The sequence below is a fragment of the Balaenoptera physalus genome (assembly GCF_965194825.1).
Source record: "Balaenoptera physalus genome assembly, chromosome: 6".
NCBI lineage: Eukaryota > Metazoa > Chordata > Mammalia > Artiodactyla > Balaenopteridae > Balaenoptera > Balaenoptera physalus.
The window spans coordinates 53,922,700-53,949,781 of record NC_138885.1 but is presented as its reverse complement, the minus strand read 5'-3'; the positions used below and the strand labels follow the sequence as shown (position 1 = coordinate 53,949,781).

The window sequence follows — 27,082 nt, the reverse complement described above, 5'->3', positions numbered from 1 at the left end:
TAACATGAGCGAGGGCGCAGAAGACTTGAAACCACAATGTGCTTTAAGGGACTTACAAGTGCTCTAGTGTTACTAGACAGCTTCACATGCCACAACTGTGAACTCGGATTTTATAGTTTTGTGGTAATAGGAAGCCACTGAAGGTTTATAAGTGAGGGAATGACATGGTCAGACTTGATTTGTTCATTGGCTCACTATGGCAGCTCTGTGGAAGATAGAAATAGATTTGAATAGAGCAAGGTCAGAGGTAGGACGATCAGTCAGGAGATATTGCAGTAGCTTAGGTGAATTGTGAGGGGTCTGAAACTGGACTAAAGGAAGGAAAGGATTCAATAAATATTTAGGAGGAAAAATGAGTAGTATTTGAAGATGGACTGTGTAGCTTGATGGAAGGAGAAGTAGGCTTGACTCCAGCTATCTGGCTTGGGGACTGCTTGCTCTGCTGTTGTTGCCATTAACTGAGACAGAGAAATCAGAAGGAGCAGAGGAAATAGATGACAGGGGAGGAGGGGAATATGGAACAGATAACTGAAGACAGGAAATGATGGTAGGTTTATTTTGCACATGTTGAGTTTGAGGTGCCTGTTCAGAAGCTCAGCAGTCAGTTGGGTTTAAGAATCTAAAGTCTGGAGAAGAGTTCAGTCTTGAAAGTGTAGATCTGGAAGTTATTAGCACATAAACAATAGTTTAAAATAATGAGTTGGATAAGTTTGCACAGGGGGATTGGTTTATTAATTAGAGTAGTGGACTGAGGTTGGAACCCCAGGGAATGTCAATATTTAAGAAGAGCCCAAAAAGAAATGAAATGGAGGTATTTGTAATGAGGTGGATGGAGTTAGAGTCTGTCATACAGAGTGAAGTAAGTCAGAAAGAGAAAAACAAATACAGTATGCTAACACATATATACGGAATCTAAGGGGAAAAAAAAAAAAAAAAAAGGCCACGAAGAACCTAGTGGCAAGACGGGAATAAAGACACAGACCTACTAGAGAATGGACTTGAGGATATGGGGAGGGGGTGGGGTGAGATGTGACAGGGTAAGAGAATGTCATGGACATATATACACTACCAAATGTAAAATAGATAACTAGTGGGAAGCAGCCGCATAGCACAGGGAGATCAGCTCGGTGCTTTGTGACCATCTAGAGGGGTGGGATGGGGAGGGTGGGAGGGAGGGAGATGCAAGAGGGAAGAGAAATGGGAACATATTGTATATGTATAACTGATTCACTTTGTTATAAAGCAGAAGCTAACACACCATTGTAAGGCAATTATACTTCAATAAAGATGTTAAAAAAAATAAAAAAATAAAAAAATAAAAATAAAAATAATAATAAAAAAAAAAAAAAAAAAGAAGAGCCCACAAGGCTTCTTGTTGAAGAAGGAACAAAGAGGTAGAAAATGGGTCAGGGATTTCCAACACCAAGACCACCTCCAGAGTCAGAGTGATTCTTCACTAGGATGACTCACAGAACTCAGCATCTAGTCATGCCATGGCTATGAGTTATTACAGCAAAAGGAAACAAAGCAAAACCAGCAAAGAGAAAAGGCATATGGGCCAAAGTCCAGAGGAAACCAGGCCCAGCTTTCAAGAGTCTTTGCCCAGTGGAGTCACACAGGATGGGCCTAATTCTCCCAGCAGTGAATTGCGACAATCTGTGAAATGCTGTGTTCTAAAGAAGCTCATTAGAAACGCTGTGCCCAGAGTTTTTTATTCAGGGCTGGCCACATAGGCACCCTCTGCATAGCGTGTGCCAAAATTCCGGATTCCCAAAAGAAAAGTAGGTGTTCCGTATAAGCCACATTGTTAGCACAGTTTAGGTCCAGTGAGCTATTCTTATCAGTTAGGGTGGGGGAACCCCCCAAAATTCAAGTTCCCAGACACTAGCCAAGGGCCAACTTTGTAAGCCGACCTTTGAAGGGCCTACAATGTTAACTGTCTTCTACACATGTAATAATAATAAAAATCAAGAAACTTGAACATTTTAAAAAGGAGGGAGTGATAAACAGTGTTAAGGGAGCGGGAGCCTAGTGTGATGAGGACTGAAAGTGTTCGTCATATTTGGCAACACAGAGGTCATGGTGACCAACACCAGCACCGTTTCATTGGAAGGGTGAGAGCACAAGCCAGGCTATGATTGACTGAAAACAATAGAAAGTGAGAAAGTAAACTTAACTGTTTCAAGCATTATGCCTCAAAAGGAAGGGTAGTTCCTAGAGGCGGACAAAGACCAAGGATTTTTCAGATGTGGAAGGTTTGAGATGATTTTTGGTTGAAGGGAAAGAGCCAATTAAATAAGAGAGGGGCACTGAAGATTAAAGAGATGAAGAGAATAATTAATGGTATAAGGTCTCTAAAAATATAGGAGGGGATTCAATTAAGGTAAAGAGGGGGGCTAGCTTTGAAGAGCAGGCTAAAGGGGAAGAAGGCAAGGTCACAGAGGTAGGGGTGTGTGTGTGTGTGTGTGTGTGTGTGTGTGTGTTTAAGGGAAGCTACCGTAAGCCATGGAAATGGACATATATTAACGGGAGATAAAGGTTGATGTTTACCTTTTACCAGAAAAGAATGCTAGAAATATTGATAGGGTTGCAGAATGGCATTCAAAAAACAATATACAGCCAACTATTCCTTCTGCCCTTGATGCCAGGAGTATTTAGCCAAGGAAGTCTAGATAGAACTCTTTTCCTTTCTTGTATCAACTCAGTACTGCTGGAGAAATAAAGAAGACTTAGAGAGATGAATTATTGATGGAATGTGTGAAAATAATATCTAATCAAGACCAATGACAAATTACTGAATCAAATTTTTTACTAAATCTGGATAATAATATAATTTATAAGATCGTGTGCTATACAATTCTCATAAGTAAAAATAGCATAAATACAAAATGTTTTCATAAATTCCACCCCCCATGTTATATTTTAAACCAGAATGATAAAAATCGTTAGAGTGAGCTTTACTTCTTTTAAGAGTACCAGGCTGAAAAGGAGACTACATTGAGATTCCTTGCAGAAATTACTTCATAATGTTGTATTTCTGAAACCACTTGATCAAATACTTTCATGCTGTGACAAATAATGTGAAGGGTATATAATTTGGGTATCAGAATTGTAATTACCCAAAGATACTATTTATAACCAATCTGCTTCATTTGGCAAGTAGAGCTGTTTCCATAGCAGGAATTAAACTTTTCTGACCAATACTAATCACCTTTTTATAGAAATAGCATCCCTTTTCAGCACTTAATATTATAAATTGTTTTAAGGTGTTAACTCTCATAAATTTGACAGCCTTGTGTTGGGACTTCAGTATCTTCTACTGGGTGGTCATCCCACTAAATCGGAATTTATTTACAGAAATTATGTTTCACCTGGCCTTTTTCACATGGAGAATTAACAAACTATGCATTTTTTTTTTCTCTAAGGGAGATAAAGACTGTTAAAAATCAGTACTAATAATTTAAACATCATTTTTAATATTTTAAGACCAGATGTGTCATTTAAAGTAGTCATTTTTATTTTTTATGAATGTTGAATTGCAGAGTTAATTAGAGTGATCAAAATCCTGGCAAATGTGTATCTTGTTATTAATGTGAGAAAACAGTTTAAAAACATTTGAAAATAATGAATATTTTAGGACCTAAGAAACCAAATTAGCATTTCCTTTAAATTATTTGAGAGTTTTTCTTTCTCATGAAGAAGTGGTAACCACTTATCAATTTCCTAATAAAATTAAAGGTTAACTATTTAATGAACCTTATTGATAAGATTATCCTCTGAAAATAGGTCTAGCCTCTTGATTAAAGTATAGGTAGAGTGTCAGTAGCTATACTCCTTAAAGAACTAATTGCAGGAGCCTTTCCATTGAGACCCGTGTGATCCCTTTCAATTAGAAGATACTGCCCTGAGACTAAGTCATAGCCCTCTGTCTCAAGGGTGATTCCCTCTTTTCTTCACTCTTCATTCCTTCAAAACATGGACTCTTTCCCTAATACTTAGGTTTGTGTTGAAATCTATGTGAGCTTTAACCTCACAAGTTGCTGTGGAGGAGGTTATGTGGACAATTAAACTTTGATATGTAGTGACACATACAACAGCCTTCTCTTCTGCTTGGGAAACCATGGGGAACCATGGCAGGGATAGAGTCTGCGTTCTTAGCTTTGTTGTTATTGCCTTTCTCTCTGGCCTTTCAAATTCCTTCATATCCCTTAAATTATAAGGACTGTTAGCCAAAGCTCCTTTAAATAAAACTTTAGTAGATATTTTACTTCTTTTTCATCATAAGAAAAGTCTTAGAACTGGTAGTTAGCTAATTTGGCTGATACATAGCTACTTTGATGTCTTATTTCAAATATTTGTTGATTGAGTTGATTTTTATGTAAGCAAATTATCAAACATCCTGCTGGTCAAACAATCACTATACAATCATATAGCTATTAAATATCTATTTAATTGAGGAGTCAAGGTTTAAGGGTCATTGAGCATGTTCTCTTTTAAATAGAAATGATGTATATATGGAATCTTAAAAAAAAATAAATGGGTCTGAAGAACCAAGGGGCAGGACAGGAAAAAAGATGCAGACATAGAGAATGGACTTGAGGACACGGGGAGGGGGAAGGGTAAGCTGGGACGAAGTGAGAGAGTGACATGGACATATATACACTACCAAATGTAAAATAGCTAGTGGGAAGCAACCGCATAGCACAGGGAGATCAGCTCGGTGCTTTGTGACCACCTAGAGGGGTGGGATGGGGAGGGTGGGAGGGAGGGAGACGCAGAGGGAGGAGATATGGGGATATATGTATATATATAGCTGATTCACTTTGTTATACAGCAGAAACTAACACAACATTGTAAAGCAATTATACTCCAATAAAGATGTTTAAATAAATAAATAAATAAATAAATAAATAAATAGAAATGATGTTATTATTACCACAAATAATATGCCTAAATGCCTTTGTAAATTGGTCCCCTAAATTTGGGTAAATAGTAGATAGAGAATGGTAAGACTATTGAAGTTTTCCTTTCACTTCCTTCTGTTGGCGAGATAACTATACTAGTTTAGAAATATCTGTTCGTGAGAGTGGTTGGTGGCAGTGTGACTTTTTAAAAAGCTTATAGAAAGTGAACATCAAAAACAATTGCTTATGTTTTTTACACCTGAGATGTACCTACATTTTCTAATTAAAGGACAACTTTCAGAAAGAGGGAAAGTAACCTTATTTATATATTATGTACCAGGAACTCTGCTAGTTGCTTTCAGATCTGTTCTTATTTAGTCCTCACAAAAATCCCATGTTACAGATAATGTTATCACAAGATAATGTTATCACCAATTTACAGATTAGGAAACAGTTTTAGAGGAGTTAAATAATTTGCCTATATGAAATCGTGCAGCTGAGGTCCAAAGAAGCACATATACTTAACATTATGTCATGCTTTCCCTCTAAAACATGTACTTTGGGTGTAGCTTTCCTATATTCATTTTCTAGAATGAAAAATTTTATATAATCACAAGATTTCTATTTATGAAATCAGTACTCTATATAGTAGGGATTATTTTTCTTCTAAAAGCTCAATGTGTTCAAAATATAACTTACCCTTTTTTGCTCTAAAATGACTCTTTCAGTTAATGATACCAATATTTTTGCAGTCTCCCAGATTTAAACCCTTAATATCATAATCTACTCCTTCCTTCATCTCCCTCACCCATTTCTGCCTCGTATCCGTGAGCTGCCAGGACTTAACAGTTCTAACTATGTACTATCTCTTGTATCCATTTCCTTTTCTCCTTTTCTATTTCTTTTATCCTAGTATGACCCACATCCTCTTTTCCTCTTGAATCATTGCAACAATTCGCTAACTAGATTTGCCAACTGTAGTCCTTTCCCTGCTCCAGGCCATCTTACAACTATTACGATACTCATCTTTGTAAAGCATACTTCTGATATTTAATCTTCCTCAAAGGATCATATTATTGTCCATTGCCAAGCACTTACAGCTCTAGATAATTTAGCCCTAAACTCATCTGTGCCTCATCTCCCCACCTTACCTCTTCAGGTCAAACTCTTTCTGAAATGCCCTGTCCTCTTTTCTCTGATCAATCAACTCCTAACAATTCTTCAGTAGCTAATTAAAACATAACTTCTTCCATATAGCCTCTCTTGGTATAGGTTCCCACTAGAAGTAATCTCACCCTTCCCTGAGCTCCATGACTCTTAATCTCTACCTCTCTTGAGGTCCTTATAGCTTTCTTCTGTTTGGCAGTTTTTATTTATTAGTGTAATGTTTTATGTGTCTCCCTACCAGATTAACGCTTTATCGAGAGCAAGAACTGAGTCTTATTCATTTCCATGGTGCCTATCCTAGTACTTTGTATATAGGAGGCTTTCATTAAATATTTGCTGATTGACTGAATAAATAAATCTTAAAAACAGGTAAATGATACTGTATTTTGTTATGTATAGGATGAAGGTGACCAAGCAGCAAGTGTTGAAGAGCTAGAAAAACAGATTGAAAAACTGAGTAAAGTAAGCACTTTTCAGATTACAGTTTATATCTTTTTTTTTTTTTTCTTTTGCAGCATTTCAAAAATCCACCTTGTATGGGATTAGTTTTTCTGGTTGCTAAATAAAAACAAGCTTTTTGTAACTAATTAAAATGAGGAGCCTTAGAAACATTCTCATAATTAAACCTTAAAAGTTTAATGCCAAGGTTAAAAACCTGCCTCTTAAGACATGGTACTAAATTTCACCAGGGCCTCTATTCTTCAGCTCTTCTTTTAAGTATAAAATACCAATAAATGCATGGTTTTATTTCTTGGAATTAATTACTTTAAAAATTCAGTCGAATTTTATAATAATAGTTTCGGCAGCCCATGTTTTATTTTATATTAGTATATTTGTGGATTTTATTTGCACTGGATTTGTAAACTATAAATGTTTATGAACTTCTCATTAAAAATTGAATTTCAGTAGGATTAGTGAAGTTTTAGATGAATTTTTTGTTTTTAAAAAATGAGTTTTTAAAAGTATTATGAAATTGATATTATGAGATACCTGTATACTATAGCCATGTTAGATTCATCACAAATTTATCCCAAAATTTAGTCATATGTTACCTAGGTTTACAACGTGAGTATAAAAATAGGCAAATAGAGGTCTGGTCAATTACATATATGAGTATTATTTGTTACATATTGTAATCAATAGAATTAAGCCAATTTCCTTTGGCTTAATGAAATACCTGGTCACACTGTTTATTATTAAGTATAAGACATGCTTTACTATACTATACTTGATAAAATAAACTTATCTCTTTAATCCATGGCAACAAAAATATTCCATTTACCCTCAAAGTAATTTCTATCTTTATAAGTATAACTAAAATTGAAGTCAGGCTTGTAATATTTAACTCTTTTGCTATCTTTTCCCAGTAGTGAAATTTATCTGCTCTAAAGGCATAATAAGTGTAAAGTCGCTTATGTATTAATTTTTAAAGCACTTAACATCCATAGCTTAATTATATGCATCATTTTTTAACAGCAACAGAGTCAGTACAGAAGGAAGCTCTTTGACGCTTCTCACTCTTTACGTTCGATGATGTTTGGCCAGGATCGTTACAGACGCCGGTACTGGATTCTTCCCCAATGTGGGGGGATTTTTGTAGAAGGCATGGAGAGTGGTGAAGGTAGGAACTATTAATCTGTTACAAAGTAATATAAGGAACCATATTTTTAAAAACCCTGTTACTCCTTCAATATATTTTGTGCTTCCAGAATCAAATCTGCTTTATGGATAAACATTGTAAAACCTTGATTCCCATTCCTTTTGAACTCATACTGCCCCTTGCTCTGATAAATATTCCTTCTCTCTCCATGATTTTTCTTCTGCCACTCTTTCTGACATCAAACATGAACTATTCTTTTTCTTTAGCAGACAAAGGTCTTCACCTGTATTATCCTTTATAACTACGCCTCCATTTCTCTTCCTTCCCATTTTCAAGTTTTCCAACATGTGGTTTTATTCTTTAACCTTCCCAACAAGCATCCATCCCAACAGTATCCCTGGAGGTAACTTGCTTCAATCTAAGACCCTTATTATAATCCTCATTCATCTTGAAATCTTGTTCATGTTTGAAATTTGTGATAACCTCCTCCTCCATTAAACTTCTTCCTTTCTTCAGTTCTGTATTACCACACAATTCTACAGTCTACCTTTGGACATTTTTTTCCGCTGGCTCCATTCCTGTTACATTAACTAGCAAGTAACATAATGCATATACGTGCTCAATAAACCATCTGAATTGAACTTTTTAGAACTCTGTACCTGGACATTTCCAAATGTTTAAATTCTGATGGGGCCAAAAGTGTTATGTCAGTGCTTACAGGTTTTATGTCAGTGCTTACAGCTATACAGGGTATAGCTATTTCCTCATGGTGGTACATAGAGGCAAAAACTTCTTGCAAAACATTTTTTTTTTGGAATACCCACTATATGCCAGGCATTTCTAGGTACTGCAGAAAGTCGAAAGATATAAAAAACATAGTCCATGCCATGTAGAAATTTAACAGTCTGTTGGAGACAGGGGATTGATTAATCACATAGACATCTAGAACAGAAATCATATAAAGTAGTTGTTTTTAAATGGATGTAGATGTTGATTTAATAGGGTAGTGTGGTGGGTTCTTTTTTTAACTGTTTGCTTAAAATATTTAAAAATAAAAGTATTTTTAAGCATGGAAAATATATTAATTAATTAAAATAATAAATTAAAAATAAATAAGTGGGACTAATCATATTAAAAAGCTTCTATACAGCAAAGGAAACCTTCAACAAAATGAAAAGACAACCTATTGAATGGGGACAAATATTTGCAAATTATATATCTGATAAGGGACTAATATCCAAAATATATAAAGAACTTATACAACTCAATAGCAAAAAAAAAAAAAAAATCTGATTTAAAAATGGACAAAAGATCTGAAAAGACGTTTTCCCAAAGAAGACATTTTCCCATACACAGATGGTACGTGAAAAGATACTCAACATCATTAATCATTAGGGAAATGCAAATCAAAATTGCAGTGAGATATCACCTCTCACATGTCAGAATGGCTGTTATCAAAAAGACGAGAAATAACAAGTGCTGGTGAGGGAGGATGTAGAGAAAAGGGAACCCCTGTGCACTGTTGGTGGGAATATAAATTGGTGCAGCCACAATGGAAAATAATATGGAGGTTCCTCAAAAAATTAAAACTAGAACTACCATATGATCCCTAGAAATCTAATTTAAAATGACAAAGCTGTGAGTCATTTGAGGGTGCAGAGCCTTGGTAAAGCTAAAAAGCAAATAAAGAAATGTCCCGGTGAGTGGCTTTGCCTTAGCTATATTAAGAATCACCTGAGAAGCTTAAAAAAAAAAAAAAAAGTGAGCCCTACCCCAGAACAATTAAATATCTTTCAATTTGATTAAGGGTCACGTCATTCTTAGTCACCTGGGCATGTAAACTTGAAGTTATCTAGGACATAAACTTTTCCTTCAAAATATCTGAAGTCAGTCTCTTTGCAACACTAGTGAAATCAGGTCTTTTTCAATATATATCTGAATTATGACCGCTGTCCTCAGCTTCTCTCTGTGCAATCCCCTCCTTCCATTGCATTCTGGCATTGTATCATGTCCCTACTCCAAAACCTCAGATGACTCCCTATTGCCTATAAGATGTTGAAATAAATCTGTATGTAACCTGGCATTCAAGGTCTTCTATAAATCTGACCTCAAAAGATCTTTACATGGTTCTCCAGTATGAATGTACATAGACCAGTCTGTTTACTGTTGCTCAACACGTGTGTATTCCTCCCCCTGGAACTTCACTGTGCTTTGCCAAATTCTGTTCAATGTAATGCTAATTTGCCTTTCCTTCAGACATCTAAATTTTGCCCGTCTTTCTTGATCCAGCTCAAATCCTAGCCCTTTTGAAACTCTTCTCTAGCTTATTTAAGTGGAACCAATTTTTACTATCTGTGAGTTCCTAGAAAACCAAATAATTATACCATTATCTTGGCACATTGATACACATACTATTTATTTATTTTACTTAAATTTTATAATCCTTGTACGTACAACTTTTTATTTTCCATAGTGTTAATAAGCATAGTACCTTATATACCTAGGCACACTAAAAATGCTTTAATTAAGAAAGTAAGTAAATAATTAATTAAACGTCTATAAGGTTTATAAGAATAGCTTATAGGAGACTTTCTTTTTTTAAATGTTAAGCCTCTCCAGTTAGATAGCATTAATTGAATTTGTAGTTGTTAGAACTCAGTTTCCATTCAGGCCCTACCACTTAACCTCCCTAGACTCTGATTTTCCTCTCTACAATAGAATTTTAATAGGCTCTGTATAAATTCTTTGGTTGTTATAAGGATCATGTCACATAATGAATCTAAAAGAGCTACAAGATGATATTTAACTATTAATTGTACCTTATACTATTATTTGGGTTCATTGCACAGTACATGGGAAAGGTAGGAATAATTTTTTACTTGAAGATTATTTTCTCATAAAATTTTTATTAATTCAGTGATTTGCATCTGCTGTATTATTCTAAGTGCTATGGAATTCATAAAATAAATAACAGATGTAGATTCCTTTTCTTTAATCGTGTTTACTATGCACCTATACTGTGCCTTGTACTGAGTACTGTGGAATACAAAAGAATCAATTAACCTATCTCTATCCACAAAAAGATCACAGTCTAATTGGAAAGATATAGCATATATGAAGACAAAGAACAAAAGCATGTAAATATGTAATATTATAGGCAAGTACTATATCTGAGAGGCAAGGCTGATAAGGATGAATAAGTACCAGCTGTTAGAAACTACCATGAAATAAGTGGGTAATGAAAGTTAATACAGTGTTACCAATATGCTTTTTTTTTTTTTTGTCTGTGTTGGGTCCTCGTTGCTGCGCATGGACTTTCTCTAGTTGCGGCGAGCAGAGGGCTAGTCTTCGTTGTGGTGCACGGGCTTCTCATTGGGTGGCTTCTCTTGTTGCGGAGCACGGGCTCTAGGCACATGGGTTTCAGTAGTTGCAGCACGCCGGCTTAGTAGTTGTGGCACACGGGCTCTAGAGCGCAGGCTCAGTAGTTGTGGCGCATGGGCTTAGTTGCTCCGTGGCGTGTGGGATCTTCCCGGATCAGGGCTCAAACCCGTGTCCCCTGCATTGGCCAGCGGATTCTTAACCACTGCGCCACCAGGGAACCCAACAATATGCATTTTTATATTCTGCTCATTTATCACTTTTTAAAAGTTCTATAAAAGCACAGTCTTTACTTAATAAAGTTAGATTTAATACTCATCTATTTTAAAGTTTAAAAAGTTCATCTATCATCTATTAAAAAGTTTAAATACACAAGTTTTTAAAAAATCCCTATAATATCATTATGATCAATAATATTACATAGAGATGATAATCAGATCTTGGATTACCTGTATGAGTATAAGGAAAGCAGGAGAGTATCTACATTTGTATCCATCCATTCATCTGTAATATGAACAACAGGAACCTCCCAACCACCTACTGAAATCATGACAGGTACCAAAAAAGGAGAGGAATATTGAAGTATAAAAACTCAGGATCCTGGCATACCAAATAGAGTCTTCATTTCTGCTCTTCAACTCCAGGAACTTCACGAAAGTAGGAGGACCTTTATGAGGTATAAGCAGTATTCAAAGTAAAAACAGTCCAAGGCAGCCAGACCAGACAAGTCTTACAGAGGTCATTGTTGAAGGGGTTAGTGCAGGTATCTTTTATTTTTTTATTTTTTTTAAACACAACATGATTATATTTTAATACACAACCAAAATACAAAACACCATAGTAAATTGATGGCAATAAAATATAATATTGATATTTCATTTGCATTGCATGACAGATGGTTAACATCCTTAGTCATAAATGAGTTCTTAGAAACCAGTAACAAAGACATTAATAAACCAAGGGAAATTAAAACAAAAACAAACCAGAAGAAAATGAAATAACACAAGTGACTAGTAAGGATTAAGCATATATGAAGATGACTGAGCTGAACAATAACAGAAGAAAAGCAATTTCTTTGAAATATCATATTACCAAAGATTAAAAATTTAACATTTGTACAGTTTTAGGAAACATACCCACATAAACAGTGGGGGACAAGATTGATGAGGTCCCATCTATATAGTAGGGGAAAACCTAGTTTGGACTCAAAACTATATCCTTAGTTCTAGCAGTTCCAATTCATTGGAATTATTTCAAGAAATTAGTTGGATAAATTTACAATTTATATATAAACCATGTTTACTGCATAGAAAATGTGTAGCTAGTATATAGACCCCCCCAAAAAATGACTTGCATATTAATTTATCAGTACACCCAAAAGAATGTGTACAAAATTTCATTAATAGTAGATAACATAGATGGAAGTGGCAGAATTAGAGGAGGAAAAACGGCATTTAAGAAGTAAAATATTGGGCTTCACTGGTGGCACAGTGGTTGAGAATCCACCTGCCAATGCAGGGGACATGGGTTCCAGCCATGGTCCGGGAAGACCCCACATGCTGCGGAGCAACTAAGCCCGTGTGCCACAACTACCGAGCCTGTGCTCTAGAGCCCGCAAGCCACAACTACTGAGCCCGCATGCCGCAACTACTGAAGCCCGCTCTCCTAGAGCCTGTGCTCCGCAACAAGGGAAGCCACCACAGTGAGAAGCCTGCGCACCAAAATGAAGAGTAGGCCCCGCTCGCCACAGCTAGAGAAAGCCCGTGCACAGCAACAAAGACCCAATGTGGCCAAAAATAAATAAATAAATTTAAAAAAAGAAAAAGAAGTAAAATATTATACTTCACAAATTTCCACATCCTTTGAAATTTTGAAAAAGATGATTTTTTGTTAATCAATTTTAAATTTCCCTGTGATAAGTGAAAATTTTAAATATATGCACTTAATACTTATGGGAGCATTGAAATGAAGCCTCAAAATCACACCATTCTGAGCTTCTCTGTGTAATCATGCCGCCATCATTCAAGCTTCTGAGATTTAGTCCAATGGCAACAATGAAAACAGTCAACATGCCTGGTTACAACTGGAGCTATCTTTTAGAATGCTGTTTCTTTCTGCATTCTCTACTGCCTGTGGGTAAGAGGGAGCATGAATCAGCCACCCAATACCATATTAGTAAGCCCATTGTTAAATGGCAGCAGCTGTGAAAAAAATCCCAATTGTTTGATTGTGTAATTCTGGGAAACTCCAATATATAACAAATATGTTTCAGTCTTAATAGTATATATGTTGTCTGCACACACAAGGGACACAGTAACTCCATATCCAGAAAAGGTGTATGTTATTCAGTGGCTAGAGGAAATCAGATATCCAAAAGCTAACAAATGTCATGAGAGTCTCTTTGTCAGAGACTTTAGTCACAGATACTTGTAGTGCTACTGTCAAATAGAGTTGACTAAACAGGGTTGTTAAATTATGAAATGAGGTTGCTCAGTACCCCTACCTGAATCTCTGCTTGTTTAAGAAATGCAATCTCGGGCTTCCCTGGTGGCACAGTGGTTGAGAATCCGCCTGCCAATGCAGGGGACACGGGTTCGAGCCCTGGTCTGGGAAGATCCCACGTGCCGCGGAGCAACTAAGCCCGTGTGCCACAGCTACTGAGGCTGCACTCTAGAGCCCGCATGCCACAACTACTGAAGCCCGCGTGCCTAGAGCCCATGCTCCGCAATAAGGGAAGCCACTGCAGTGAGAAGCCCGCTTACCACAGCAAAGAGTAGCCCCCGCTCACCGCAACTAGACAAAGCACACGCGCAGCAACGAAGACCCAACACAGCCAAAGATAGATAAATAAATTAATTTAAAAAAAGAAGAAGAAATGCAACCTTTCTCCTCCAGGTATGCAACACTGTTGCACAACCTGGCCTTGTAAGTATAGCTGGGTTTTGGCAACATACCTGACCAACAGGTATAGAAGTTACCAGTAGAGGCCACAAAAAATAAGTCCAACTGATATGTGGGCATACTTGTGCAGGACTTAAATACCCCAGTCTGTCCATGCCAGGTATGCAACCTGAGGAAGGAATGAGTTCATGCAAAAGCTTTTGTAGTGATTGTGATTCTGGTCTTCCAGCCATAGTGAACATAGAATCCCAACCCCAGTAGGGAAATGTGTTTGCCACGGCTCTGTTGCATTCTGGAACAATAGATACTTGGTTCCTCATGTCTAGCAAGCCCATAAACGTTTGAGGCTGTTCTCCTTTCCAGCATAATGAACTGAGGAGTATGGTTAGTGATCCCTTGGAGGGGACCCCGGGGACTGAGCCCAGCCCTGGTCCTCCTTAAGTTTGAAAGAGCTTAGGTCAGGGGACAAAGAAGCCTGGCTTCAGGAGTTGAGTCAACTCATAAGGTGGAGCTGATGTAATCCCATTTCAAGAGAGTCAAGATAACGTAGGGTATTTCCCTCAGTTATATTCTCTGAGTCCTTTTCTGAGGAGTGTAGAGGCCATGAGATCTTACCAGATGGTTTGTGGGAGTGAGACTTAATAGCTCTAATCCCTGAAGGAGATTCCTCACCAGGGACCTTCTCCACCTAATCTTCTGGTGTCTCCCACTCTTCTAACAACTCTTCAGTATAGCATGTGAACCATTCAATATTGTGTCTTACCTCACAGGAATCTTTTTCACGGTCTCCGTAGGTCTTTCAAGTTTCTGAATAGGACCACATTCCCACACTCCAGGATTACACAACCATCAACTTCTGTCTTATTAATCCTTCTGCTTATGAGCAATACCACACTTAGTGGTGTGCGGGAGCCTCTGCCAGAAGTCTAGCCTGTCTTTGATTCTTTTTCCTTTTTATCTTCTCCTTCGTTCCTTTTTTCTTTTTATTTTGTACGGAAACCTGTACCACTTACTAAGCTCCCTCTTTCCACTTCCTCCCCTGAGATGGGGCGTGTGTGACCTAAAAGAACTATTTCATTTCTATCAGTGCTTCACACATGATGGAGTAAAGTCAAAGCAGTCGTCCCCTCAGGTGGACCTGTTCTGATTTAATCATCCAACATTCTTTGCACCAAGAACCTTCCCCTCAGGCCTTCCCCTCTCAAGCCCTGGGCTTTCTTATAATCACGCTAACACAGCCAGGGTCTCAGAACAGCTACATCCCCTGCGGATCTAGTCCCACTCACATTCAAGGGTCAGGAAAATCACGGGGCTACATTTTACCAACACTACCAAGCATTCAGTTTGGAAACAGGGTGGCAACGCCTATCGCAGCATTATTAGTCAACCCAGACTGCTCATTCTGTAACAGGGACATGTGTTCCCCCTTCTCAGCTTCATTTAATATCACTGCTGTCCGTCCATCATGCAAACAAACAAGCCAAACCTCTAAGGATCCTTCCAAGTGCATATGGTAGTAGACCTGTTGAGAACCTAGTTCTTACTCTGTACACTGCTGGATTTCCTCCCGTTGTTGTGTCCACTCAGATTCCTTTAGAGCATGCCTCACAATAACTGGCTTTTCACACACACAGGGGCCAGTTGCCTCATGTATTAGTGGGAGTTTGCCCCACTTTCCCTTCTAAAGGGGCTGCCGTCACCCTTTTTAGTTTACCATCCCCCCTTAGGGCTCATGAAAATCTCTAAGCTGGTAAGGAAGAGAGACAGAACTGAATTTCAAGTCAGCTTATCACCACTAGTCATCCTTTCTAGTATACCACTTTTATGGCTTCTGCCATCTTCAGGCATAGCTACTAAGACCATTCTAACTCTACCAAGTGAATTACCACCGACCCCAAGAAGGAATTCTTCCACCCCTGGGTGCGCCCCTTCCAGAAATCCATGACATCAGGATTTTGTTGGTCACCAATTGTTGTACAAGATGCATAGTCACAAAAATCACTAATGACATACATAGTGCTAATAACAGCATAATTTATTAGTGAAGGCAACTTATAAGCAGAGAAGTTACAGTACATAGGATCTCCCAGCTCCCATAATGGTTCCATAGGACTTGGATGTGTGACATGAACACTCCAAGAGACAAAACACTATACCCCATACCTTGCTCTCTATTTATGGGTTAGTGTAAGAAAGGGTAAGAAGCACTGAGTTTCTCTAAGTAACAGTAAACATATCAAGGGACCTTTGGGTCTAGGAACAGTGCTTGCGGGTATGCATACCAAGAATCAAAGTCTACACACCAAGGATCCTGAGAACAGTCTTGACATTAGCTGGCTAAAGGCCCCGCTATCCTTCTGCTGGCCCCCAGGAAAGTGGGAAGGAAGAAAGCCCCATGGCCACTCAGCCAAAACCAAGGATTTGTTGCCCTTCAATTCACTGTTCTGTTTGGGGTATATTGGATTGTGGATAATTCCTTCAATATTGGAAGGAAAATGAAGCAAGTTTTTTGTACTGTGATGTGAATATTACTCTTCCATTTTGTATTAGATATGTTTACAGCATTAGGTCTATAAGTATAGAAACTAATCCCTGTTAGGATGTGTGGAAGAATCTTACCTGAAGGATGAAGGTATTATGGTAAAAGGCATCTTTTAAAAAAATTCCTGGATCAGACTGGGAAGAAACAATCCTAGATAGACAACGATAAGAACCTGCTTCCTTGAGTCTTCTCCACAGTAATAGCAAGATGTCTCGTAGGAGCTGAGTTGTGGTAGTACTGACAACATGAAGACAGTTAAGGAGCTGTGAAAGTACTCCTGAGGTTAGGCTATACTGAATGGGTGAGAGCCTTTGAACCCTGGGAGGAAGCCACTGAACAGAGACCTGTATTCTAAATGCCAATGTTTTTATATTTCTTGTGTTCTTTATCTGTGTTTCACTTAGATTTTAGTAATATCTATTTGAAAGTTTTAGCCTGTTTCAGCCCAACTAAGGAGAGCCAAAGGAAAAAATTTCATTCGAACTGAGAATCGTGGACCCCTAGGGTCCAGTGACAACTATTAGGTAAACTAAAGGGTTTCAAAGTGATTCTGATAAAACTCAAGGAGACATAGTCTCTTTTCCAATAGCAAACTTGCTTTTATTAGGACTGGTTTCAATTGGCTTAATTGGGAAATGGTATTTTCTTTGTCATTATATACTTGCAGTTACTACCAAGGAAATTAATCAAGTGAACGGCACTCCCTGTTTCATCTCTTACTTATTTTCCTCTTCTTTAGTCTGGTTTGAAGACTTTTTTTTTTTACAACATCTTTATTGGAGTATAATTGCTTTACAATGGTGTGTTAGTTTCTGCTTTATAACAAAGTGAATCAGTTATACATATACATATATCCTCATATCTCCTCCTTCTTGCATCTCCCTCCCACCCTCCCTATCCCACCCCTCTAGGTGGACACAAAGCACCGAGCTGATCTCCCTGTGCTATGTGGCTGCTTCCCACTAGCTATCTATTTTACATTTGGTAGTGTATATATGTCCATGCCACTCTCTCACTTCGTCCCAGCTTACCCTTCCTGCTCCCCGTGTCCTCAAGTCCATTCTCTACGTCTGTGTTGAAGACTTTTTTTAATACTCATTGATACATGTCAAAGAAGGGCTGGAAAGAACAAAGGATTGTGTGAAATAGGAGATAGACAACTATTTAAAAAATCTTTTTACTAAATATCCTGTATATTTTTCAAATTTTTAAAAATAATTTTACACTTCTATTAGAGGTTTCGTTGTTTATAATTAAGCAATTTCAATATAAAAGTTAAAGACAACCATGAATAGGCTATTGAAATGTATCATCAGCTCACTTTACTAGGTGCAAATGGGAAGTCATCAACTAGTCTCAAACCAGTAAAGAACTTGTCTGTTGGTTGGTTGGTCTGTTTGTTTTTGGATATATGACAGTGGTTTTTGAGATACTAGTTCTCAGAATAAATCAAGCACAAATATTAATATTTCCTTACTAGCCAATAATTTGTGTAAAGTTAAGGAAATTTGTGAGCATGGGTATTTGAAGAGAATATTTGTGACTCTTTTCATGTGTGCCTAATTGGAGGTGATGAAGTAGGGAGGTCTTCTAAGGGCAAATGTGCAGAAGTGCATAAAGATCATATGAAGCACAATATTTTTTTCTGGCTGTTTTTAAGATTTTCTCTATTATTGGTTTTGAGCAATTTGATCATGGTATGTCTTGGTGTAGTTATGTATCTTCATGTTTCTTTTGCTTGGAGTTGAGTTTTTTGGATCTGTAGTTTATAATTTTCATCAAATTTGACAATTTTTCGGCCATTATTTTTTTCAAATTTAATGTCTTTGTCTGCTAATTCTACTGTCTTGTCAGTTTGAGGTTAGTTTTCATTGATTGAGTTCTCTAATTATGTATCATTCATGTATGTCTTTTAATTTTGATTGAATGCGAGACACTGTGAATTTTACCTTGTTTGGTGCTGGATATTTTTGAATTTCTATAAATATTTTTGAGATTTGTTTAGCTGAAACACAGTTAAGGTACTTGGGAAAGGTTTGATCCTTTCAGATCTTTCTTTTAAAATTTGTTGGGCAGGACTAAAACAGTGCTCAGTCTAGTATGGATTATCCCCTAACTAGTAAAGCAAGATCCTTCTGAGTACTCCACCTGATGGCCATGAATCTTGAGGTTTCCCAATCTGGTTGGTAGGAACAGGTACCAGATACCCAGCCTGTATGAGCACCTGGCACTGTCACCTCTAATCCTTTCAGGTGGTTCTTTCCTGGTCTCAGGTAGGTTCCTCACAGGTACACACTGCTCATTATTCAGCTGAATACTGTGGATCTCTGGAGTTCTCTCTCCACGCAGTGCTCTCCTCTCTAGTACTCTCTCCTGGGCACTGTAGCTACTTTGATCTCCCTGGACTCTCAGTTCCATCTCCTCATCTCAGGGAGTCTGCCAGGCTCCACCTGGATTCTTCCTCCCTATGCTGTAGCCTGGAAATTAACCCAAAGCAATAAGCTGGGGCAATCATAGGTATGACTGTGTTTGTTTTCTTTTCTTGTTGCCTGAAGTCCAGTTTCTTGCATACTGTGGTTTCATATATTTTGCCTCTTTTTTGATTGTTTCATGCAAGAGTGTAAATCTAGTCCCTATTATTCCATATTGTCCAGAAGCATAAGTCTGAAGTATAGGATTTTAATTTCGGGTAGAAACTAATTTCAAGAGAAGCATGTGAAAGTGATGTCAAACATTAGTAGAGGATTGGTTAAGTTATGATGTATCCATAAAATAGAATATTATTCAGCTGATTGAAAAAAATGAAGTACAGTTATATGTTTTAGCATGGAAAACTGTCTAAGGTATTTAGTGAAAATATCAAATTCATCCTTTTATTTCATCGTTCAAGAAAAATTTCTTGAGCTTCTATTTTATAGCAGCCACCATGTTAGGCATTTGGGATCCAATAATAAGCAAGAGAAACATTGCTCTGCTTTTAAAAGCTTGCTGATTTAAATTCTAGTGTGTGGGGCCTTCCCTGGTGGCGCAGTGGTTGAGAGTCTGCCTGCCAATGCAGGGGACACGGGTTCGAGCCCTGGTCTGGGAAGATCCCACATGCCGCGGAGCAACTAGGCCCGTGAGCCACAATTACTGAGCCTGCGTGTCTGGAGCCTGTGCTCCGCAACAAGAGAGGCCGCGATAGTGAGAGACCCGCGCCCCGCGATGAATACTGGCCCCCACTTGCCACAGTTAGAGAAAGCCCTTGCATAGAAACGAAGACCCAACACAGCCATAAATAAAAAGTAATAAATAAATAAATAAATAAATAAATTCTAGTGTGTGGGTGGGAGTGGAGTAGAAAATAAACAAATAATTAGGTTATTGTTTATAATGATAAATTCTGTGACGGAAATATGTAGGATGATATTCTAAAGTGAATGAGTAAAATAAGACACAAGGATGTGTTGTACAACACAAGGAATATAGCCAATATTTTTAAATAACTGTAAATGGAGTATAACCTTTAAAAATTGTGAATCACTACATTATATACCTGTAACATATAATATTGTATGTCAACCATATGTCAGGAAAACAAATAAATAAAGTGAATGGAATAGGGAACCTACTTCAGATAAAATGATCAGAGAAAACCTCTGTGAGGCAATGACTTGATCTGAGACATGAAGGATAAGGAGCCAGTCAACAAAACAATATCCCAGGCAGAGGGAGCAGCAAATGCAAAGTGCCCAAAAAAGGAAAGAACTGGGTATGTTTGAGAAGCTGAAAAAAAGGGAGAAAGGAAGAGCAAGGTTAGCAAGGACAAGAGTGGTCGGAGGTTGTAGAAATTTTCAGGAACCAGACCATACAGCATTGTAGGCCTTGCTTAGGAGTTTGGATTTTATTCTGAGTTGCAGAAAAGTGAAGGGTAGTATCCATTTATGTAATACTGCAAAATGATATTCCTATAGATGCATATAAGATTTCCAGAAAGATATATAAACATGATTGATTAACCATGGTTACCTCTGAAGAGTAGAAATAGGGACTAAGGGAGTAGGGCAGAAAGGGTTTTCTTTATACCTCTCATTACTGAATATTTCACCTTGGACATATATTACTTTTCAAATTGAATAAAGTAGTGGATTTATATTTTTTAAAGAGTTCTTATAAATTATTTTTAGAACACTGTTCAAAAATATGAACCAGCAGTTCACAAAGGAGAAATGCCAGTAAGCCCATGAAAAGATACTCAGCCTTACTGGAGATCAGAAAAAAAATGCAGTTTAGATTTTTATCTCCCAGATATTGACAAAAACAAAAAATACTGATAGTATTTAGTTTCCTTGAGGGTGTAGGCAAACAGATGCTCTTGCTTCTGGTATGAACGTGTATTGATCTAGACTTTCAGTTTGACAACATATTTCAAAAACTCTGAAAAGTATATATCTTAGGACTCAGTAAATTTTTTCTAGAAATTTGTCCTAAGGAAGTAAATTTTTTGAAAAATTTAAGTCCAAAGATACAGATACAAGGTCATTCATCATTTATAACATTTTTTGTAACAGTGAATAACTAGGCCCTATTAATAGCCATTAGTAGAAGATTGATTATTTAAATTATGATATATTCTATTGAATATTCTATAGCCATTAAAATTTATGATGTAGTTATATATTTATTGACATATCAGGATGTTAACAGAGCAAAACATGTGGGTTAGAACATTATGTATATAATGAGATTTCCTTTTTTTTTAATTTATAGGTTTAAGTGTATATGTGTATGCATATAGAATGCCTGGAAGGGTTTAGAAAAAAATATTAATAATAATTTTTGCTGTGTATTAGGGCTTTTAAATTTTTTATATTTTAGTTTTTCTAAAGATTAGTCACAAAATTACATTAATTTTCCAATGAGCAAAAGAATTTAATCTATAAAAAAGGGGAAAATGGAGAGTATTAAGTAATCTAGAAAAGTTTCCTAAAATATTTATGCATATAACTTGATAAGTAATAAAAGAATATAATTATAGTATTGGTTTGATCTGGAGTAACTGATCTTTTTAATGCTTTTCAATTTTTTAGGACTAGAAGAAATTGCAAAAGAAAGAGAAAAACTAAAAAAGGCAGAAAGTATCCAGATCAAAGAAGAAATATTTGAGACTTCTGAGGACACTTTAAATTGTTCAAATCCAGATCATTGTGAGCAAAAGGAAGATACTAAAGAAAAAGATAACACAAATCTGTTTCTTCAGAAACCTGGTTCATTTTCAAAATTAAGCAAGCTTTTAGAAGTAGCTAAGATGCCTCCTGAGTCAGATGTAATAACCCCCAAACCAAACAGTAGTGCAAATGGGTGCACATTGTCTTATCAAAACAGTGGAAAACATTCATTGGGCAGCATTCAATCAACAGCAACACAAAGCAGCGTGGAAAAGACAGACTCTAATAATCTGTTCAATACCAGTTCAGGTAGTCCAGGGAAGTTCTGTAGTCCTCTCCCCAATGACCAGTTGTTAAAAACACTGACTGAAAAGAATAGACAGTGGTTTAGCCTTTTGCCAAGGACACCTTGTGATGACACATCACTTACCCATGCAGGTATGTCAACTGCTTCTTTAGTGACCCCTCAGTCTCAGCCACCATCGAAGTCACCTTCGCCTGCCCCAGCTCCTCCTCTTGGATCATCTTCTGCTCAGAATCCTGTTGGCCTAAATCCATTTGCTTTATCACCTCTTCAGGTTAGTGCTGCTAATTGTAACTCATTTTTATGTTGCTTTATTTAATCTTTGACCCCATAAAGATTCTCTCTCAAGGGAAATCAGTTGAATATTTATAATATTATCTCCGCCATGGTTTGAAAATTGAAGAGTCAGAATTGCTATCACCAAGCTTCATCAGAACTACTGATGTCTAAGTCAAAGCCTTCTTTAATTACTTTTTAACTTATTACTGTTGCATTATATCTAAAAAGAAATTACTTGGGGAGCAAATGAAACGACGTGTTATTATTGTATTTAGTTTGCCTCTAATCGTGGTAAGTGAAAGAATATTTTTTCCGAATTTTATAAACAATTTCTGGTTCTAAACACTTTTCCTAACTTCCTAGATTGTTCTACTTTTAAAATGTTTTGTGTTTTTTTGCAGATGAAAAGTGGAGTATCTATGATGGGACTCCAGTTTTGTGGGTGGCCCACCGGTGTGCTTACTTCCAGTAATCCATTTACATCACCTTTACCTAGTCTGGGATCAGGGTTGGGATTATCAGAAGGAAATAGTAATTCATTCTTGACACCTAATGTTGCTTCAAGTAAAAGTGAATCTCCAGTACCACAGAATGAAAAAGTCTCTTCAACTCAACCTGTAGCTGTTGAAGTAGCAAAACCAGTAGATTTTCCTAACCCAAAACCTATTCCAGAAGGTAGGTACATTGAGATGGTTTATAGCCACTTACTTACTTTATTTTATTGTTATAGATTCCTGCATTATAACCGAATCTTTGATGGTTTTCTACATAGTTATAAGTCTTCTGATTTGCATTGTGCCATTAATTTATATTCAAAATATTTGTAAAAAGATCTACATATTTATCTTAACTTAGAAATGCAGTTTGGTTGGTGGAGAATTATTGACCCAGAGGACCTAAAAGCTTTGCTCAAAGTGCTCCATCTCAGAGGAATAAGAGAAAAGGCGTTACAAAAACAAATTCAGAAACACTTGGATTATATTACTCAAGCTTGCCTCAAGAATAAGGATGGTATGTACCTAAAAGAGACGTCTGCTCTCTTGCTTAGTTATGAGAATTAGTTCTTTTATCTTAAAACATATTTTAGTATATCCTAATTCTTAATTTATTACTAATAGGCATTTTTTTTTCTATTTTGTTCAACAAACAGTAACTCTTTACATTTCTTAAATAGGTATTACTTTCTTATAATTTCTCACAACCTGCAGACATATTGTTTTGTTTCTTAAAAAAGAATATTCCTACTTTTAAGAGTAATCTGCCTGTGTATGCACAAGTACATTTGTGTGTGTTAAGTTACATGTATATGTTATCCCTGGAACCTTATTCACTTTTTAGAAGAAATCATTGAGGGATAAAGTGGATTTTAAAATTAATTTCTTTTCAAATATAGTTGCTATTATTGAATTAAATGAACATGAAGAAAACCAGGTAACTCGAGATATTGTGGAGAACTGGTCAGTAGAAGAACAAGCAATGGAAATGGATTTGAGTATTCTTCAACAGGTAGAAGATCTAGAAAGGAGAGTTGCATCAGCAAGTTTGCAAGTGAAGGTAAAATTGATTGGAATGAAATCTGTTTTTAGGATGATGGAAGGTAACTATCATTTGTTGTATACCTGATATGTGCCAGTTACTCTGTTAAATGTTTTCACTTTATCTCATTTAATTCTCAAAATGATCCTGAATTAATTTCCCCCATCTTACAGGTAAGGAACAAGACTCAAAGTAAGTAACCTGCCACTGGTCATATAGTAAGCTAAGTGTGTATTCATCCAAGTCTGTCTGAGTCCAGAACCTGTGTTCTTTTTACCAAATCTTGCTGCCTCCTTAATGGAATTCAAAAGTGTCATTTCTAGTTTTACCCATGATAAATATAATGCTCTATCAAATAACTACTATACTGTTTCATATAGAGGAACCTCCTTGCATCAAGCCATGTTGTATGTCAAAATTTCACTCTATATAATTTAAAATTGGAGAATATAGATATATCCAAATATACACTGTATCATTATACACATACCCACACACCCTACATATATATGTAAATTTTAAATTTATTTATCTACTGGGCATTACCATGTCACAAGCATTATCATGATCAGACTGGCTTCCAATGGACAGGCAAAAGGAAAGCTTTACCTTAGTGCAAGAATTTTTAGTTTCGGTAGGAGGGGTATAAAGTCTTCTCAGTTGATAATAAGGTGATGTCTCTGAGAGTAAATGGATGGATGATGAATAAGTATGAGACACCTGAAAAGGTTTAGAAAATGTAGTATCCATGTAATTTGATCTGCTATTTTATGTTTTATTCAGAATGAGAAACTTATGCCATAATACTATCCTATGGCATTTGGAAACTTTTGAAGTTCTCCAAAAAATGTCACTTTCCAGAGCTAATAACATATCCCTTTCTTGCTGCAAACATAATTACCAACTTTGGGAAGCAAAATTTATCATTTGTTGACTCTATTTTGCTAGCAAACTATATCTTCCTCCTAGTACTATAATACAGTATAAAAATGCCTCATTTATTTGGCATCTTCAACAAATGAAGTCTTCCACACAAGTTAATTTTCTAGAGAAATGAAAATTATTCCATTTAGCACCATTATTTTTTAACATGTTTGTCAGATCGCTTATGTTACGCATTACACTGCCTTCTTAAATTGAGAATAATGAGTTTGATTTAAATTATCTTGGTGACACAGAATCATTAGTGCGAAGACCAATTATTAGATAATGATTCCCTCAGGAAATGTGAAGAGGTTTTGCCCCTACATTAAATGGTCCTAGTGTGCTTTGCTTTTAAACAACTGTGTCTGCTTTCTATAGTCTGTTTCTGTCTTCTCTCATGGTCAGTTGCTACTGCTTGCTGGTTTCAATTTGATTGGTTCTACTGGCCCAATTTCCCCCCAACTTCTTCCACCTAATTTGCCAGTTCTAATTGGCTATTGGTTGGGAAAGCATATCACCAAGCTTTTTTTTTTTTTTTTTAAGATTTAATTTTATTTATTTTTGGCTGGGTTGGGTCTTCATTGCTGCGTGTGGGCTTCTCATTGCGGTGGCTTCTCTTGTTGCAGAGCACAGGCTCTAGGTGCATGGGCTTCAGTAGTTGTGGCACACAGGCTCAGTAGTTGTGGCACATAGGCTTAGTTGCTCTGCAGCATGTGGGCTCTTCACAGACCAGGGCTCGAACCCGTGTCCCCTGCATTGGCAGGTGGATTGTTATCCACTGTGCCACCAGCGAAGTCCCAAGCTTTTTTTTTTTTTTTTTTTTTATTTATTTATTTATTTATTTATTTATTTATTTATTTATTTATTTATGGCTGTGTTGGGTCTTCGTTTCTGTGCGAGGGCTTTCTCTAGTTGCGGCAAGTGGGGGCCACTCTGCATCGCGGTGCGCGGGCCTCTCACTATCGCGGCCTCTCTTGTTGCGGAGCACAGGCTCCAGACGCGCAGGCTCAGTAGTTGTGGCGCACGGGCTTAGTTGCTCCGCGGCATGTGGGATCTTCCCAGACCAGGGCTCGAACCCGTGTCTCCTGCATTGGCAGGCGGACTGTCAACCACTGCGCCACCAGGGAAGCCCCCAAGCTTTTTTAAGTTAAGTATAAAGTCAGGGTTTGGGCCTGAAACATTTTCCTAGAGCCATACTCATATTTTCCTGCATTAACCTTATCACGTTACTGGCTGCTTAGACATTCTTGGCTGTGTTCTAAGTATATAAGAAAAGTAGAATTTTTTTTTTAAGTGAAATGTTTTAATATTCTGTTATTAAGGTATTACTAAATTATTCTGTATTATTCTGAAAAAATGAATTATTCTTGAAGAGTCTAAAAATACAAATGATGAAAATAACCACAAGACATTATTTTAACATCTATAGAAGATTTAATGTTTTTTTTTTTAAGAAAACAGAGTTATATGTTTAACGTGGGGAACTAGCCATTGTGAAGACACATCACACAGGTAGCCTGTGGGACTTACTTAGGTGCATTCATTTATATTTTTAATATTGCTTATAATTTGGACATTCTTTGTTATTTTGTAGGAAAATCTGCAAGTCTCTTGTCCTAGTTCTGTTGTTGAGAGTATACGAAAAACCTAATTACTCTTCCAGCTCCTCTAAAGATAGCTCCTGTGTCTCTTTCTAAGTTTTCTCTTTTACAAGCTAATTAATTCCTTCAACCATTAGTCCTGTGAAATGGTTTCCATGTACATGATTCTCTTCTGTATAAACACCAGTGTTAATATCCTTCTTAAAATATTGTATCCATAACTGTACATAGCGCTGTCTGAATGTGTTCATGGGACTTTTACTTTCCTTAATCCAGCACTATACTTCCATTTTGTACTAGCTTTTTAGCATCCACATTATACTCTTGCTTCACTGAGTATACGCTATGAAAAAACAAACTCTGGCCCTCTTTCAAAGAGCTTTTAAGTGAGTTCTATCACATATAGTATTCAATATTTCTGTGATTAGTTGCTTAAACTTCAAACCTAAAATTTACATTTATCATTGTTTTATTTTTATTAATTTCATGTTGGTACATTTTTCAGCATATGGAACTATTTTTATCTTAGTCCTGTTATACAGAATATTAAATTTTCTTCCTAGTTTTAAATCATCTGCAGATTTAATAACAATCAACCAAGTTACTCATAAGTGTATTAACAGGACAAACCAAGTACAGAGCCTTTTGGACATTGGCACTGGGGACCTTTTCTGAGGTGACACAAGTTCTGTCAACCACCATTTTTTGGAAGCAGTTTTCAACCCTCTAGATTTCTTTAATCTAGTCTTCATTTTTTGTCTTGTCATTTGCCTTGCAGACATCAAGATATGCTATGTTT

General features: G+C 36.8%; 1 protein-coding gene across 7 annotated transcripts in view; it reads left to right on the top strand.

The window, feature by feature from the left end:
- BAZ2B (bromodomain adjacent to zinc finger domain 2B) overlaps positions 1-27,082 on the top strand; it is a 307,588-nt gene that overhangs the window by 254,059 nt on the left and 26,447 nt on the right. For all 7 annotated transcript variants that reach the window (XM_082464830.1, XM_082464829.1, XM_082464828.1 and 4 more), the window contains 6 exons: positions 6,471-6,533; positions 7,548-7,692; positions 21,562-22,217; positions 22,624-22,897; positions 23,078-23,233; positions 23,616-23,776. In XM_082464830.1, coding sequence (XP_082320956.1) covers positions 6,471-6,533; positions 7,548-7,692; positions 21,562-22,217; positions 22,624-22,897; positions 23,078-23,233; positions 23,616-23,776 — 1,455 coding nt within the window. The remainder of the gene's footprint in view (positions 1-6,470; positions 6,534-7,547; positions 7,693-21,561; positions 22,218-22,623; positions 22,898-23,077; positions 23,234-23,615; positions 23,777-27,082) is intronic.